The sequence below is a fragment of the Camelina sativa genome, chromosome 15, assembly GCF_030686135.1.
Source record: "Camelina sativa cultivar CO46 ecotype springtype chromosome 15, ASM3068613v1".
Lineage (NCBI taxonomy): Eukaryota > Viridiplantae > Streptophyta > Magnoliopsida > Brassicales > Brassicaceae > Camelina > Camelina sativa.
Window position 1 is genome coordinate 2845335 of NC_141894.1, and position 14056 is coordinate 2859390.

At 35.1% G+C, this 14056-nt stretch overlaps 3 protein-coding genes across 4 annotated transcripts; 1 reads left to right on the forward strand and 2 right to left on the reverse strand.

Annotated features, from left to right (window-relative positions):
* Positions 1–228: 228 nt before the first annotated feature.
* LOC104744865 (putative E3 ubiquitin-protein ligase LIN-1) lies at positions 229–6428 on the reverse strand. 2 transcript variants are annotated; one of them, XM_010465977.3, is made up of 17 exons: positions 5591–6428; positions 5430–5496; positions 5051–5314; positions 3884–4971; positions 3649–3790; positions 3332–3577; positions 2955–3249; positions 2741–2859; positions 2472–2597; positions 2253–2384; positions 2038–2160; positions 1810–1920; positions 1594–1740; positions 1388–1513; positions 1104–1220; positions 972–1014; positions 229–571 (listed from the first exon to the last, which is right to left on the reverse strand). In XM_010465977.3, the coding sequence occupies exons 1-16, from the start codon at positions 6268–6270 to the stop codon at positions 997–999; spliced, it is 3801 nt and encodes a 1266-aa protein (XP_010464279.1). In that variant the 5' UTR covers positions 6271–6428; the 3' UTR covers positions 229–571; positions 972–996. The 2 variants fall into 2 exon arrangements, with proteins under 2 accessions (XP_010464279.1, XP_010464281.1); XM_010465979.3 differs by having other exon boundaries at positions 5051–5311; positions 5591–6387.
* Positions 6429–9534: 3106 nt separating this feature from the next.
* On the forward strand, positions 9535–10330 carry LOC104744866 (uncharacterized). The gene has a single exon (XM_010465980.2). It carries the CDS (start codon positions 9673–9675, stop codon positions 10063–10065), a length of 393 nt encoding a protein of 130 aa, XP_010464282.1. The 5' UTR covers positions 9535–9672; the 3' UTR covers positions 10066–10330.
* A 326-nt stretch (positions 10331–10656) lies between these two features.
* On the reverse strand, positions 10657–13782 carry LOC104744867 (ubiquitin-like-specific protease 1A). The gene is made up of 9 exons (XM_019236936.2): positions 12466–13782; positions 12305–12384; positions 12123–12213; positions 11932–12030; positions 11750–11842; positions 11512–11631; positions 11326–11429; positions 11159–11231; positions 10657–11030 (listed from the first exon to the last, which is right to left on the reverse strand). Exons 1-9 carry the CDS (start codon positions 13153–13155, stop codon positions 10968–10970), a joined length of 1413 nt encoding a protein of 470 aa, XP_019092481.1. The 5' UTR covers positions 13156–13782; the 3' UTR covers positions 10657–10967.
* Between the last annotated feature and the right edge of the window lie 274 nt (positions 13783–14056).

The following is a 14056-nucleotide window of genomic DNA, read 5'->3' on the forward strand; positions in this document are numbered from 1 at the left end:
CTCTCATTAGCGTTATTTTATCTTCTTTGTGTGTTTGAGCCCCACAAACTTTAAGTAAGACATGCAACAATAAGAAGTCAACAACATCACTCTAAAAAACTATCATCATGATCATCAATTCATGGTCACCAACCAGCTAATCTCTTATTACATTTATGCAAGGCCAACATATTGAGTGAGGTTGCTGTCCGACAAAACCATATAGTTTATGTATTTGTTTCACATAAATAAGAGGGAAGAAAAAAACATTGAAACGTCAAGTCGATCAAGACATTACAAATCTGTTATGAATCTATATGATACATCAGTATATTCATAACTGTTTAAGATACAATAATAAATTGAGATTGATAATCAGATGATATATAATGTGTGGAAGAGATGGTCGGGACAAGGACATCAAAAGCGGGTCCAAGAGATGAAATAAAGACTAACAATTCTGCAAAGAGACAGAAGGCAAAAAAAAAGGCTGCCTTCTGACTTAACTCTATTCATCATATTACAACAAAAATATGAATTTTATTTTCTTCGTGGGGACCAAGTTTTGGACTTCTCATGCATATTCCAAAATCTGCATAAATAGATTCTTCAGACGTGACCATGTGAATACTCTCTATTTTTCGTTGCGATAATTTTTATGAAGCATCTTTACATCAGAATGTAGGACCTCTTTAAGATCTCTGAGTCTAACTTTTACTCCTTATTATTAGTCTGATTCCATCCCACAGTAATTTCGTGTTACTAATAATGTCATTGTACTCCTTGTTGAAGCATGATCTTTTTTTGCAAAATCACTATCTACACAAAAGTGAAATGGACTACTCTACTAAATCTTCCAAATAATGCTATGTAACACATGTACAAGTTTCACATAGGGCAGCTTCACTTCACTCTAGTTTAAGCTTTGTATATTTACTTCTTCATGTATCATATCATAACTTTGAGCTGATTGTTGAAATTGTAATGGTTACCTCAGATACTCGTCCTCACTGCTATTTATAACGGAATCCATCCCTGTTTTGTTGTAAGATATTAGTGTCGGTCTTCTAAGTGGTTATATAAGATCAATAAAAATGGTTTATAGCTTGGTGTGTATTATTCACCTTAATAAATCCAGCTTCTGTACCGCAAAAAACAATATCATTAGCAGTAAGGAGGCTTGTTATCTTGCTTCCTGCTGATAATCTTCCCACTTTCTGTTGTGTCCTTCTCAACCAAATCTTGTTTTCACAAACCATATGATTTTTACTTTAATATCAGATAGAATAGTGATGATAACAATGTAGGAAAATAAGCAAGGATAAGCCTATCTCTCTGCCCACTTAGTCTCATTTGATTAGGTCTTGGTCTAGGAAGTGTTTTAGTTTTGCAAAAAAAAACAGATTACCTGAAGAGTGTTTGCGGATGAACTTCGATTCAGGTAGATAAAGTCTTCAACAACACCCATTGCTACTATATTAGACCCTTTTTCTGCTGGTATTGACATTTGGGGATCATAATTCCTTCTCAAATCCTGTAAGCCATTTTTTGTTTAAGTCACTTTCGTTAGTCTATCACATTGTGAAAACTGTTAAATGTATTTTTTTTTTTTACCTTTATATTAGACATCTCAACATGTGTGCTTGAGCTATATAACATATCTTTGTACACAACCACTGCATTGATGGGCTTGTTTTGAATTCTCCAGCTCCTCGTCGGTGCTTTGATTTCTTTCTCCCGTTTATTTGTTAAAATTAATTCCTGAAACAGCTATGTTACTCTGTGTCTTATAATTGAGTATCTTTTGTATGAAAGGCAACACACACATACCTGTATGCTTGTATCAATACATCCTATGTAAATCTTTCCTTGGGATGCTACCATACTCTTCACACCTTTACCTTTAAAGATACTTTGAGATATTCTTGATGAATCAAGCAGCTGCAGAAGATTAGTAGCCTCTGAGTGTTTATTTTATAGTTGGAGATTGTTATATGATATTACTAATGTAAATAGCCTCTGCCTTGTTGCGGCAGTATGAGAGGGAGAGACATCTACCTTTATCTTGTGCCCTTTGGTTATGACAAAGATCATATTTCCGTACGCTTCCAGTCTCCTTATTGAATCTTTTGTTTTTATGACTTCAGCACATTCCAGTTTTCCTTTAACTATCTGCCATACCTATATAAATGACAAGGATATACATTTTCAGAAAATTTAGTTTTCTCCTGATCCTAGTGATGTTTCCTGATAGAGTTGAATCATTATCATACCCTGATGATTTTATCTGCAGACCCACTTAAGATACTCTCTCCTGATTCAGAGAGTGAAAAGCATGTTACGGTGCTTTTGTGCTCCTTTATGTCCCATAATAGCGTAGCTACTTTCTTATTCACATTCCACACCTGATATATAAGTATGTATGCTAAGGATAATGTTTCTTTTAAACATTTTTCTTCCAATTCAATATTATTGAAAGTATAAATACATACCCTGATTGAACCATCTGAGTATCCACTAAAGAGCAAGCCTTTATGGTAGATGAGAGCTGTTACAGCTCCACTGCCAGATTGATGTATCTCTACGGTTTGTGTATGAACACAAGATATGCGCTGATCCTATCAATATTGAAATTTTCAGAATTATGAGTTTATGTGTGACCATTAAATCTAAGACTGACTATGATTCTGTTAACAGGGTTGGTTTAACTTGTGGTTGGTAGAAATTGTAATGATATATATGCAGGTGAAGAAAAACTTACAGATTTGCTGAATAGATAATATGTTGCTTTATGCAATTCGTCTGCCATCCAAGTCACATGTGAAAGACGTCTCAAGGACTCTCTAATTCCTTCCGAGAAATTTACTAGTTTGTGGATTCCTGTGTGACAACTATACTTTAGTATAAAACTTACAGTCACATGATTTAGTTTTAATATGAACCATTATTTCACACTTTACAGTTAAGAAATTCACCTTTGCCAGAGCTAAAATTGTAGATGCATATACAAGCAAGAAGTCTTTCTTCAAGCTCCAAACCAGGGTGTAGAAACTGTGATATCTCATCAAGTAAGACTTCACATGCTGAGTACTTCAAACTATTTGGACCTTTTGATATTTCTATACTGAGCCATGCAATGGCTATTAGACATGCCTTCGAAACACTCCTGTTTTTACTCTTCAACCCTTCTTGTAAACCACAAAACGTGGCTTTACCTGTATCAATAATCCTTCTTGCTATTTTACAACACCATCCATCTATTCCTGGATCCTGCAAAAGTTATAATCCTTTCTATAAGTAACTCTTTTGACTTGGCTATACTATTAGAATGATATAAACTTGAAAAATTTACCTGTAAGCATTCATCTGACCAGTTGATGTTTCTTATCATATTCATGTGTGACATAGAAGTTAGACCTCCTCTTTTCATTAGCCAAGCAGCAGTGTACGGTTCTCCAGTCCATGAATAAGTTCCACCGATATTCGAAAGGATGAATGTGGATAAAAGCTGCATATTTGGAACTTCACTATATGTAACTGCATCAAGCAGAGCTCTGATAGCTTCATTTCTGTACTTTTTGTTCTCAGGTGGGGAATCCTGTAGAGAACTTAGTTATTTACTTAGAGATGGAACCAACATGATAAGGGTTTTTAATGTTTAGAACTAACCAGTGCATTCAACTGAAGCAATATATCTGCTGCAAAGAGTTTGTGATCACCCTGCAATTGTTTAATACACTGCAATAATGTATCCTTAATGTCAAAACTTCCTTCTTTTTTCATCTGTTGCAGAATCTTAATTGCTGACGACCTGAAATTACAAGTATGTCATATGAAAAAGTGTGACTAGTAGTCTAAAAGAGATTTTTTTTTTTTTTTTTTTTTTTTGCTGAGATATGTATACCTTGGTATCTTCAGGACCTCATGAAGAAATTGAAGAGCAGTGAAAATTTCTTCTCTGTCTTTGCTCTGCAGGAGATGCGCAAAAGGAGCCACTCGAGTATGCTGATAGATATACTTCCTGTTAAGTCCATCAAACTGCATGCATTTTACTAAAATAGTGGCCAAGGAGATGAATTCCCCTGAGTTCCCACTCTTAGCAACATCAAGAAGTCCACAAAGCACAGAAGGAGAGCTGATTGCAGCCAAGTGCATTGTGTTTGTGGCATGATCAAAAGCAGTAATAAGAACTTTAATTATCATCAACGATGCAGCAGGCGGCGTCAAAAGAGGAGGTGAAGGTCTAAATGAGTAACAAGAAGAAGAAGTGGATGCAACAACATCTACAAGAGCTGGTAAAAGCTCAAGACTCTTTATTTCTGTTGGAGATGGCTTTATCAGGTAGATGAGAATAGCTGCTTCTTGCACATTTTGTTTCAGAGCATTTGCTAAATGACTTAAATTTAAACCCTTTCTCTTGACCTCCTCAAGAGCTGTCCTATTGACTGATATGATCTTGGTAAGAGCGGTCATCGATGCCTTTATCACAGTCTTCTCCTCGGAACTAGAAATAGCCGTAAACAGCTGATCCAGAATGACATCTTTTAGCATGCTGTACTTGAATCCTTCTTTCCTGTTCAGCATTTGATAAATCATTGTAACCTCTGAGACATATTTCTCATCTGCATTCCCTAACACTTCATTTATCAAACTCTGAAGGTTCTTCCATAAATCCATCGTCGGAGCTCTTCTAGAATGCGTCTCTAGTCCATTTCCTCGTTTTTTGTTTTGTAAATTTCTCCTCATTCCTTCAAAAGTTATGGACCCTTTGTGTCCAAAGACTGAAATTTCTTCCAACTCTAGTTGCCTCAAAGAAGACGCATCTTCTACGTGGTTATTCCAAATTGTCTTTGATTGTTGAGCCTGAATATCAATGATGGAACGGTTAAACTTACCGATCAAACTGTGGGATCTTTTTACTAATGTGTCCTCATTATATGCTTCCTTGTGAGCTTGTTGTTGGGAAACACAGAAGATGTTGGCTAATGTGTCCTGATTCACAATACATTGATGTTAATTTTTCATTCTCTGAAATTTGAAGCAATGAAAGTGTTTGGTTAGAGAAATTTACCGTGTCTTCTCTAGTATCGCATTTTGAACTTGATGTATCTAGGTGAGACTCGTTCAAGAAGTCATTAAGAGACCTGACTCTTGTACTTTTTCCAAGTTCTTGATTGTAATCTTCCTGCAGGTTCCAATCCAAACATGGAGAACCTTCGACGTTGTTTGCAGATTTTTCAATCTTCCTTGATGCTTTGATTTTGTTGAAGATGTCATTAAGTTCATCCTCTTGCAAATCATTACTGTGGAGGTGATTCTGGTACTGCAGTAACTTCTTCAAGATGGAGTCCAAGAAGTGAAAGAAGGTAGCTGTTACTTATTGTCCAATTTTAATAATTAGATATCACTAAGAATCTCCAAAAGCATGTCTTTGTCATTAGTAAGCTTACCTCACAGGTTTCTGACAACTCTAGCTTCTCTGCAACTGAATGTGCATTAGCCGCAAATATTTCTTGCCTGTTCATGTGTAGAGGGTTAGGATATGAAGCAAATAGACATAAAGACAAACAAAAGTAATCTATTTTGATGATAAGAATTGAATCCTTCTTACCCATATTTCTTCTGCCTTGGAAGCGGTTTCTCTGTACATTCACTTGATGGCTGATGAGTCTCTCCATAGGACATAACCTGGTAATAAGTTGCTCTGTATTTATACTTCCTTGCAATCTCTCTGATCTCTTCATCTGACTTGTACACACCAGGAGTGAAGAAGATGCTCTCGCAGAGTTCAGGGGCAATGCCGGTTCTTACAATCTCCGGCGAGACCAAAACCGACTGGAGAAAATGCAGTGTGGTCTGCAAGGAATCACCTTGGAGATAGCTAACAATGGAGAGGTAGAAGTAAGAGAAAGCAACCAAGACTGTGTTTGAAACACCTGAAGTGGTGGTCCCTTGTTCGTCAAGCAACGCAGGCATTTGAAGCATTCTCTCTGAGTTTCTCAAACGAGTCGTCTTCTCTTCTGAGCATTCGGGTTGTTGTATAGAAGCTTCGATGCTATCGATTCCCCAATAGAGATTCGAGAGAGCAGAGTGTTCGGAAGAGAATTCAAACAGAGTATCCTCTTCTTCAATGCTCAGCCATGTGATGCATTTATGCTTAAGCGACATCCATGCTTCGAGGTCTGATATGAGGCTGAGAATGTAGTCGTTGATCGAAACTACAATCGAATCAAGAGAAGAATTCTCATTACATGAGATAAAACTCGATTGGGAAGATGAAAGGTTAGCCATTGTCACATACTCTGTTGCAAACAAGTTACGATGGTTTTATGGGATAAGATGAGAGAGGAAGCAAAGTTGGAGATTAAAGAGAGAGAGAGAGGATGTGTAAGAACAATGTAGTCTCGTGAAGGAACAAGCCAAACCCTAGAGAAAAAAAGAAAATGATTGGTCCTACTTTGTAATCTTTTGCTGTCAAAAGGACACTACAAACAAAAGTCAAGTGTGTTGCGTGTGTTTGAGGAAAACGCAAGATAAAAGATCCTAACCATATGATTCATATAAGTAATTTATAGTATTTCACTTCCCAGCCCTCGTCTCATTAAGTTCTACTACATAAATTGACTTTTTCCAATTAATTATCACGTTAAAGTAAGCCATATATGAAAGGTTTCAATAGTATACTACTATTTTACACATGTTGAAAAACAGCATTACGAAAGAATTAGTATAAAGGAGGGCTACGATTTGTGTGAGTAGTGGAAGAGGACGGTTGATGAGAGTAATTAAGTTTAGATATCTCAGCTCAACCACGTTAATTATGAACATTAATGTCCATCAATGATTTAAAAACTTATACACTAGGTGGGACGTGGACTACTGGCCTAAGCCGTAAGGTTTAGAACTTATGTAAGATGGTTAGGTTATTTTGCTTTGAGGTTCTACGAAAATACTAATAAAAAAGATTGGACCCCAAGAAAAAGAAGGAAGAGTTTGAGAATTTTCTGTCACGGAGAACCAAGAAATTATGAGCTTTGGAAAAATATATAAAAAGGACAAATAAAATTTTTAAAAAAGGTCAAAGAGCTCTTTCCCTCCGCAATCCAACAAATTGGTTCTTAACTCTGTTGTCCTTTGTGTTGGTGTGAATTTTGATTCATGAAAGCTGTATCCCATATACAAATGGGATTGGATCTTGTTTAAATTCGGGTTTGTTATGTTAGGTTGACATTCAGAATTGGTTAAGATTCGATTAATTAGGTTTACATTGTTCAACTTCGAACGTAATACCAATTAATATGTGAGAGTTACAATATATATGATCAAATTTTTTTTTTTCAATTATGATCATTGTTTTCGCATATATATATTCTTGGTAAAGTTATTTAGTGTTGTTCATGTACACACAACAACAAAATATGTGGAAACAACATAATTTTTTTTTTTTGGGTACAAAGTATAAACAACTTAATCAATACACTGTTCCAACAAATAGTCTCTTATTGAGACCGTCATTGGCAGATTGGTTGGTGGTGAGTTTTTACAATTTTGCAATAAATTTAAATCTAATGATGATTTATACTACATGGCAGCTTCCACTAAAGTTACAACTTACAATCGTAATATTATGTAACAGATTTTTTGTACTTTGGTTTCGGATTAAAAAAAAACGATTTACATATGTGATATATACACCACATACTACAAAACCTAATTCTAACCTTAATCCAATGTTAACCTTTTTTTTGGTGTAAATGTTAAGAATTGCATTTTAGTCTTAAATTTTTTATTATTTAAATAGACAATATATTAGTAAGTAGTATTTCCACGATTTATTATTATTTAAACGATTTACATATGTGATAGCTGTTTGGGAATTTGTAGTTTGATGAGTTAGAGTTCGACGAACCACCTGTGTCTTTTTTTCTTGTTAACTGATCAATTTGTGTTTGTCTTTGATCAAAGCATTGTTGTGTGTTATGTTCTTTAATCAATGATGTCTTGTGTTATGTTTTGGTAATGCTTATGAATCGATTCTCTCAATGTTCGTGTTATGTTAATGTTTGTGTTATGTTATTGGGTTTTCTTTGTGTTGTGTTATGCTTGTGAATCGGTTCTCTGTTGTGTTAATGCTTGTGTTATGTTTTGGCAATTGAATTCCAGTATACTTGGAGTCCCTTCTATTTCTCACTAGAATTTATAGTTTTTGTAATCTTTTATTTTATTTTTGTAGTCTATTTGAAATATACTTTTATGTCATATTTGTTTAGAAAATTATGAAATACAATCATATTTAATTTTTAAAAATATATAATATTTGTATATTTTTTTAAAAAATCCTAAATTTAGCAACTCTTAATGGATCCATAAAATTTTACATTTTCTTAAAAAATTCTAAATCTAACTTTTTCAAAATTAATAATAAAATATGTGTTAATCAACTTTGTTTAACATTCATCTAGATCGTGATGTTCAATTGTTCATGTACACACGACAACAAAATATGTAGAAACAACAAATTTTTTTTTTTTTGGTACAAAGTATAAACAACTTAATCAATACATTGTTCCAACAAATAGTCTTTTATTGAGACCGTCATTGGCACATTGGTTGTTTTCACAATTTTGCAAATGATGGTTTTTATTATATGGTTTTCACATTGGTTGTTTCCACTGAAGTTACAACGACATGTCTTTAAAAAAAAAAAAATCATCATCATCATATTTCACGATTTATCTCAAAATCTTATTTTCTAAACTTTCGAGATTAGAGGGAGTGTGTTTTGGTGACACTCGGGATCTAACACTCTATAGTCAATAGTATCAAAAGTTGAGTTTATATAGTATTGCAAGTTGGACGTTAACGACATTTTTATTCGCTTATTGGGATTTAGCCAGAGTATTCTCCATTTTTATCCGCTTGTAAAAATTGATTAGCACTCCATTTGTATAGAAATTAAAAATTTTCATACTCGATTAAATTCCTACTTTTAATAACTCCCTTCAAGATGACCGCTCATACCAAGATCATATCAGTCAAGATCATATAGTTCTTACAATTTTGCAATAAATTTAAATCTAATGATGGTTTATGACTTTTTTTTTTTTTTTTTTTTTTGTCAACAACAGATCAGCTCAAATTTATGACTTTATACTATGTGGCTTCCACTAAAGTTACAACTTACCATCGTAAAATTATGTAAGAGAACTTTTTTAATTTTTTTTTTCAGATAAAAAAAAAAAGAAAAGATTTACACATGTGATATATACACTACATATTACAAAACCTAATTCTAACCTTAACCGCGATCGAATTTTAGCCTTTTTTTTTTTTAACCTCAGTTTTAGCCTTTTGTTTTTGGTGTAAATGTTAAGAATCGCATTTTAGCCTTAAAATCATTTGAATAGACAATACATTAGTAGTAATTTCTTTGTTATTTTCTCGAAGAAAATTAGTTAAAAAATTTGGTAAAAAAAAATAAATAAAAAACGCATGAGAAATGCTTTTAACCTATTTTAAAAAGACAAACGCGTCCCTCGTTACCTTTTTATAAACTCTTTTTTAAAAAAGCAAACAACAAAACAAACCAATTCTGTAACCCCAAAAAAGAAAAAGAGAAGAGAGAAAAAAAGCAAATACTATAAAACTCACTGTTGCGTCGATTCAAAACACAAAAACTCAGTGACTAGTATAATGTATCAAGATCGACAAGGAGTTGTAGGAGGAGGAGGCGGTGGCGGGGGCGGATCTGCGCCACACGGAATCATACTCGCCGTCGTCGTTGCATTGGTTGTACTCGTTCCGTTCTTCATCGGAGACGGTGGTGAAGCCATTACAGATGCGATCGCGGAGCTTCTAAGTCCGGTGGGACTTCTCTTGCTTCCCATCGTCCTTCTCCTCGTCATCCAGTTTCTCTCGTCGGAACGTGGTTCTTTTGTATCGGCCATTTTCTCCACCGGAGAACCTGAGTCGATTCACCGTGTTAGTGGATCTCCCGTTGGTGTTGCTCTGTTCCTCGTACTGATCTTGTTCTTACTCTACAACCGCTTCTCCATCTTCGGCGGAAACGATGACTCCGATGACTGATGCGACGTCGTTTTTTCAGATCTAGTTGTTTTCTTTTTTTAATTTCTTTATTTGATTTTTTTTTTTTAATGTTTTTGGTTTTATTTTGTCTGACGGTTGAAGTCAAAGAACTATACAGCCGCAGTTTCCATGTAATGTAGGTATGCACGTGAGAGTCACGTGATATTGCTGATGATGAGTAGTGAGGTTTGTAACTTTGTAGTTGTATTTTACGTATAAATTGCCAAATGCCAACGTACGTGAAATATATAATGTGGTTATGTTATTAGTACTATTGATCAATCTCGAAACTTCAAAAGAAGTACGCCAAATCTATGCGTTTAAATGTAATAATCTCAAATTGACAAGTTTTTAACTTTTTTATTCTAGTAACCAAATGGTGAGATTTATGAATGAGGAGTATTATATTTTGATTGGGGAGGGGACAAATTGGAGTTTCGTTTCGGACTCGGTCGCCACATGACGACCACGTGAGAGAATAGTTTTTCAGACATTTTTCTGATTTCTCATTTGCAATTCCTTTAGAATAATATTTTCGTATCCCTTTTTATTCGTACCCTTCATGTTATGTTACCACTATAAAGGGGGAAAAAACAAATTTCTTTCATTTTTTATATATATAATCTAAAAGTACAAATATATAATATCGAAATTCAAAAATCAGAGTATCCTGATAGTGAAAAAATAGAATCTTTAAATAATAATTCGATTTTCACTATCAAGCCTCATCATCAGATAACCACCATTGTGTTGTTGTTACCCTTTTCTATATAATACGTACATCAAATTATCAAACACACACAAGTGCATCATCTAACTTCCTCAACACTATCTACATACAAGATGAAGAAGAAGACCTTTCTCACAACAATTCGTTCAAGAGTTTCCTTATTTTGCTTATATCACTCAGCTTTCAGTTGCAGAATCTCCTTCGCTGTCCTATCCCTGAAATATGGCATTTGTTCCTGTCCAAATCACACAAACACTTTCTATTTTAAGCACTCTTAAGTCTTTCGATATGACACTCATGAGTCATGACCTACTATACTACTATAGTCTATGGCAGGTTTAGTAACTTTCTGCCATTTTTTACCTGAGTGAAACAAAGATCTAGACCTCTGCTGTAGAAGTCTATGTATTTCAGCATAAACATTCCACAATCGTATCTACAAAAAATGCAGAGTCAAAGTTAACGAATGTACTACACATATGGATGTATGAGCTTAGATGTAGCTGACATCTTTATTAGGAAGACGATACCCATTTCTCTGCATTGGAAGGTCCTGGACAAATTCTTGTCTCCATCCACTTACATCAAGGTCTATTTCACTCTTGTCAATAACTTCATCCACAAAATATCTAGCCTGACAAGTGAAAAACTACAGTATCAGGATGTATATGTTACAACACAAAAACAAAAATGGTTTCCTTACTCTATAACATTACCAGTGCATCGAGTATATTAGGCTCCCTTCCTTTGAATGAGTCGAGATACTGGAATTTCCGGTCCTTTATATTTATTACCGCCAAAGTCCAGTGGATGTTCTTATGGATAGGGATAAATATCTGACAACAAACAAGGTCTCTTAGACAGAAGGTATAATTCAAAAAGAGTTTGAAGATCTCCACAAGGAGTGTAATATAGAGAGTGATAGCAGAAGAAGCACACAACAAGTTTGTTTACCTTGTCACAGTCTTTAAGATGGTAGCCCAACCTCTTCATTGAAGTCCATCTCCTGACTGCGCCGTAGTTGTATCCAGTCCCCGAATTAACTAACTGAGGTGTTTAAGGTTATGTCTTCTTGTCAAAACTCATGAGCATATATAGGGGCTGTAATCTCGAAATCATATAGAAATGGGTACAACCTTAGTGAAGAAAAATGTATTGAAAAAATGACATTTTAGAAACTTCTTTGGTTCTCTAGCTTCCCTTTCTTTCAGCAATACCATATAAAGATTAATGACCTGCACAGAACAAAGTCCAAGATTTTACCAAATCACAGAGGTTCTATAATCTCTACGAAGAAATCACGTGAGATTTAAATGCGTTGACTAACCTCATCGTTCAACCATTCACCTGGTTTAAGACACCTCAGGATTTTCCCTGTAATGTCAATATTCGAGTTCTCATGTGCAACCAAGATGGTCCTGCAGTGAGAGACGTTCATAGCATTACATCACAAAAACAAATATGAAATCTCAGATCAAGTAAACAAGAGAGGAAGAATCATAATCATACGAGTCATTAGCTAAAAATGCACGTTTGACTGCTCTCTCCTCCTCTCTAGAAAGTGGCAGAAATGCTTCACGTCGTATATCCTGAATATCAATCAAAGTACAATGAAGCATAAAAGCTTAAACTTTAGCCACAACTATAAAGATAATTGAAAATAGCCAAACCTCTACTGGTTCTTTTTCTTGTCTCCAAAACGAAAAAGAAGGAAACAAGCTTCGCAGTAAAGCACGGCCTCTCTCTTTCAGAGAATCACCAAAGCCTCTGGCTTTCAGTTTAGAAGTCCGGTTCTCAGCACTCTTGACAACCTTTATGTATGCTTCATAACTCGTAACATCAGTCACAGGGCGATTCAAAACAAATGAACTATTAGCTTGAGAACCATCATCCACCATCAAGCTCCCATTTTTCAGATTAACAAATCCATTCCCCATCTCAGCCTTCTCATCCACTTCCATAGCCACGTTTTCCACACTCTCCATACTAGTATCACTAGATATCATTTCCAGATCTCTACACTCATCGTCAACATCAATCACTTCTCTATCCGTTCTATAAGGTAAAGGCAAATCAAGTGCATTGCTTTTAAACAAGTCATAGTTCCTTGTGAGGAAAGAAGCTCCAAACCCATTACCAGAAACCTGCCGTGTGCTACGACCTATCTGTCTCGGCATAGGAGAGAGACCGCTCTTCAGAATCCGCGAAGGCCCATGAACTTGTCTCCGTAACGGAGATTTCACTTCTGGGTAATAACGGTAATTTCCAGGAGCCATGACTCTTGATGAACGTAATAAGCTGAAGAGACTGGAGTTTTCAAAAGGGTTTAAACCACCACCGCTGCGTTTGTGGTTACTCATAACTACTGCTCTGAAATAGAAGTAACCATAACCCTACACACGAATTTAAAACCCAATCCCACAAAACTGAAAGGTCAGAAAACAAAAAAAAAAATCCTAAATTTAGGGTTCAAACTCTTAGATTGATTTCGATAAAAAGAACTCGGGAGCAAGCAAAGTTTGAATTTTTTCATTAAACACACTGGCGGCGTTTCCGACTCGCAACGCTCCCGATGACGACCCGGACAAAACAGGGTAGACCCGGCCTGATTTAACCCGGGAGGTTTTGTTTTGGAAGAGATAGGTCAAACTCAAATTTGTTGACTTTTTCTTATACCCTCTAGCCGAAAGGGAGGTTTCTGGGTCTTGTTCCTCTGATTCAGCTAAACACACTTTCAGAATTACACTTCTTGTCAATCCAAGTGCAAATTCAAAAACATGTCAAAGAATGCAATCAACAAAACCTAATACGTCAAAATTATTTACTAGAGACTATAGAACTTTTTACTTTCCCAAAATCATCCAAAGTGAAACGATAACAGTATGGAGAGGACTTTACCGTTTTCAACACCAGAAGATGCATACAAATTGCTGTGGACCTCCAGCCTTGTAAAAGCTTCGACGGTGTATTTTTCAATCTGAACCACTAACAAAATTCAAATAAACTACCTGAACTGTATTAATGGTGTCAAAATCAGTATTGACTAATTTAACCATTAGTCAACTGTCAAAAATAATGATGTGGCATAACGTGAATGATGGTGGTGCATGATTATGACGCTTATGAAGTACATTATAATTATGAAAATTATCCTTGATAAAATTAATATTATCTTCTTAACCAAATAATATTATTTGGGTAAAAAAATATCTTTTAAATCATTAAATCAATAAATTTTATCAATCTATTGCAAAATTAAGT

Coding starts and splice junctions, on each gene's coding strand:
- LOC104744865 (XM_010465977.3), bottom strand. CDS start 6,270: ATGGCTAACCTTTCATCTTCCCAATCGAGTTTTATCTCATGTAATGAG. Junction 3,578..3,648: donor TGCTTCAGTTGAATGCACTG/GTTAGTTCTAAA, acceptor AGTTCTCTACAG/GATTCCCCACCTGAGAACAA. Junction 1,741..1,809: donor GTATTGATACAAGCATACAG/GTATGTGTGTGT, acceptor TAGCTGTTTCAG/GAATTAATTTTAACAAATAA.
- LOC104744866 (XM_010465980.2), top strand. CDS start 9,673: ATGTATCAAGATCGACAAGGAGTTGTAGGAGGAGGAGGCGGTGGCGGG.
- LOC104744867 (XM_019236936.2), bottom strand. CDS start 13,155: ATGAGTAACCACAAACGCAGCGGTGGTGGTTTAAACCCTTTTGAAAAC. Junction 12,031..12,122: donor GTGAATGGTTGAACGATGAG/GTTAGTCAACGC, acceptor TGTTCTGTGCAG/GTCATTAATCTTTATATGGT. Junction 11,430..11,511: donor CTAATATACTCGATGCACTG/GTAATGTTATAG, acceptor TTCACTTGTCAG/GCTAGATATTTTGTGGATGA.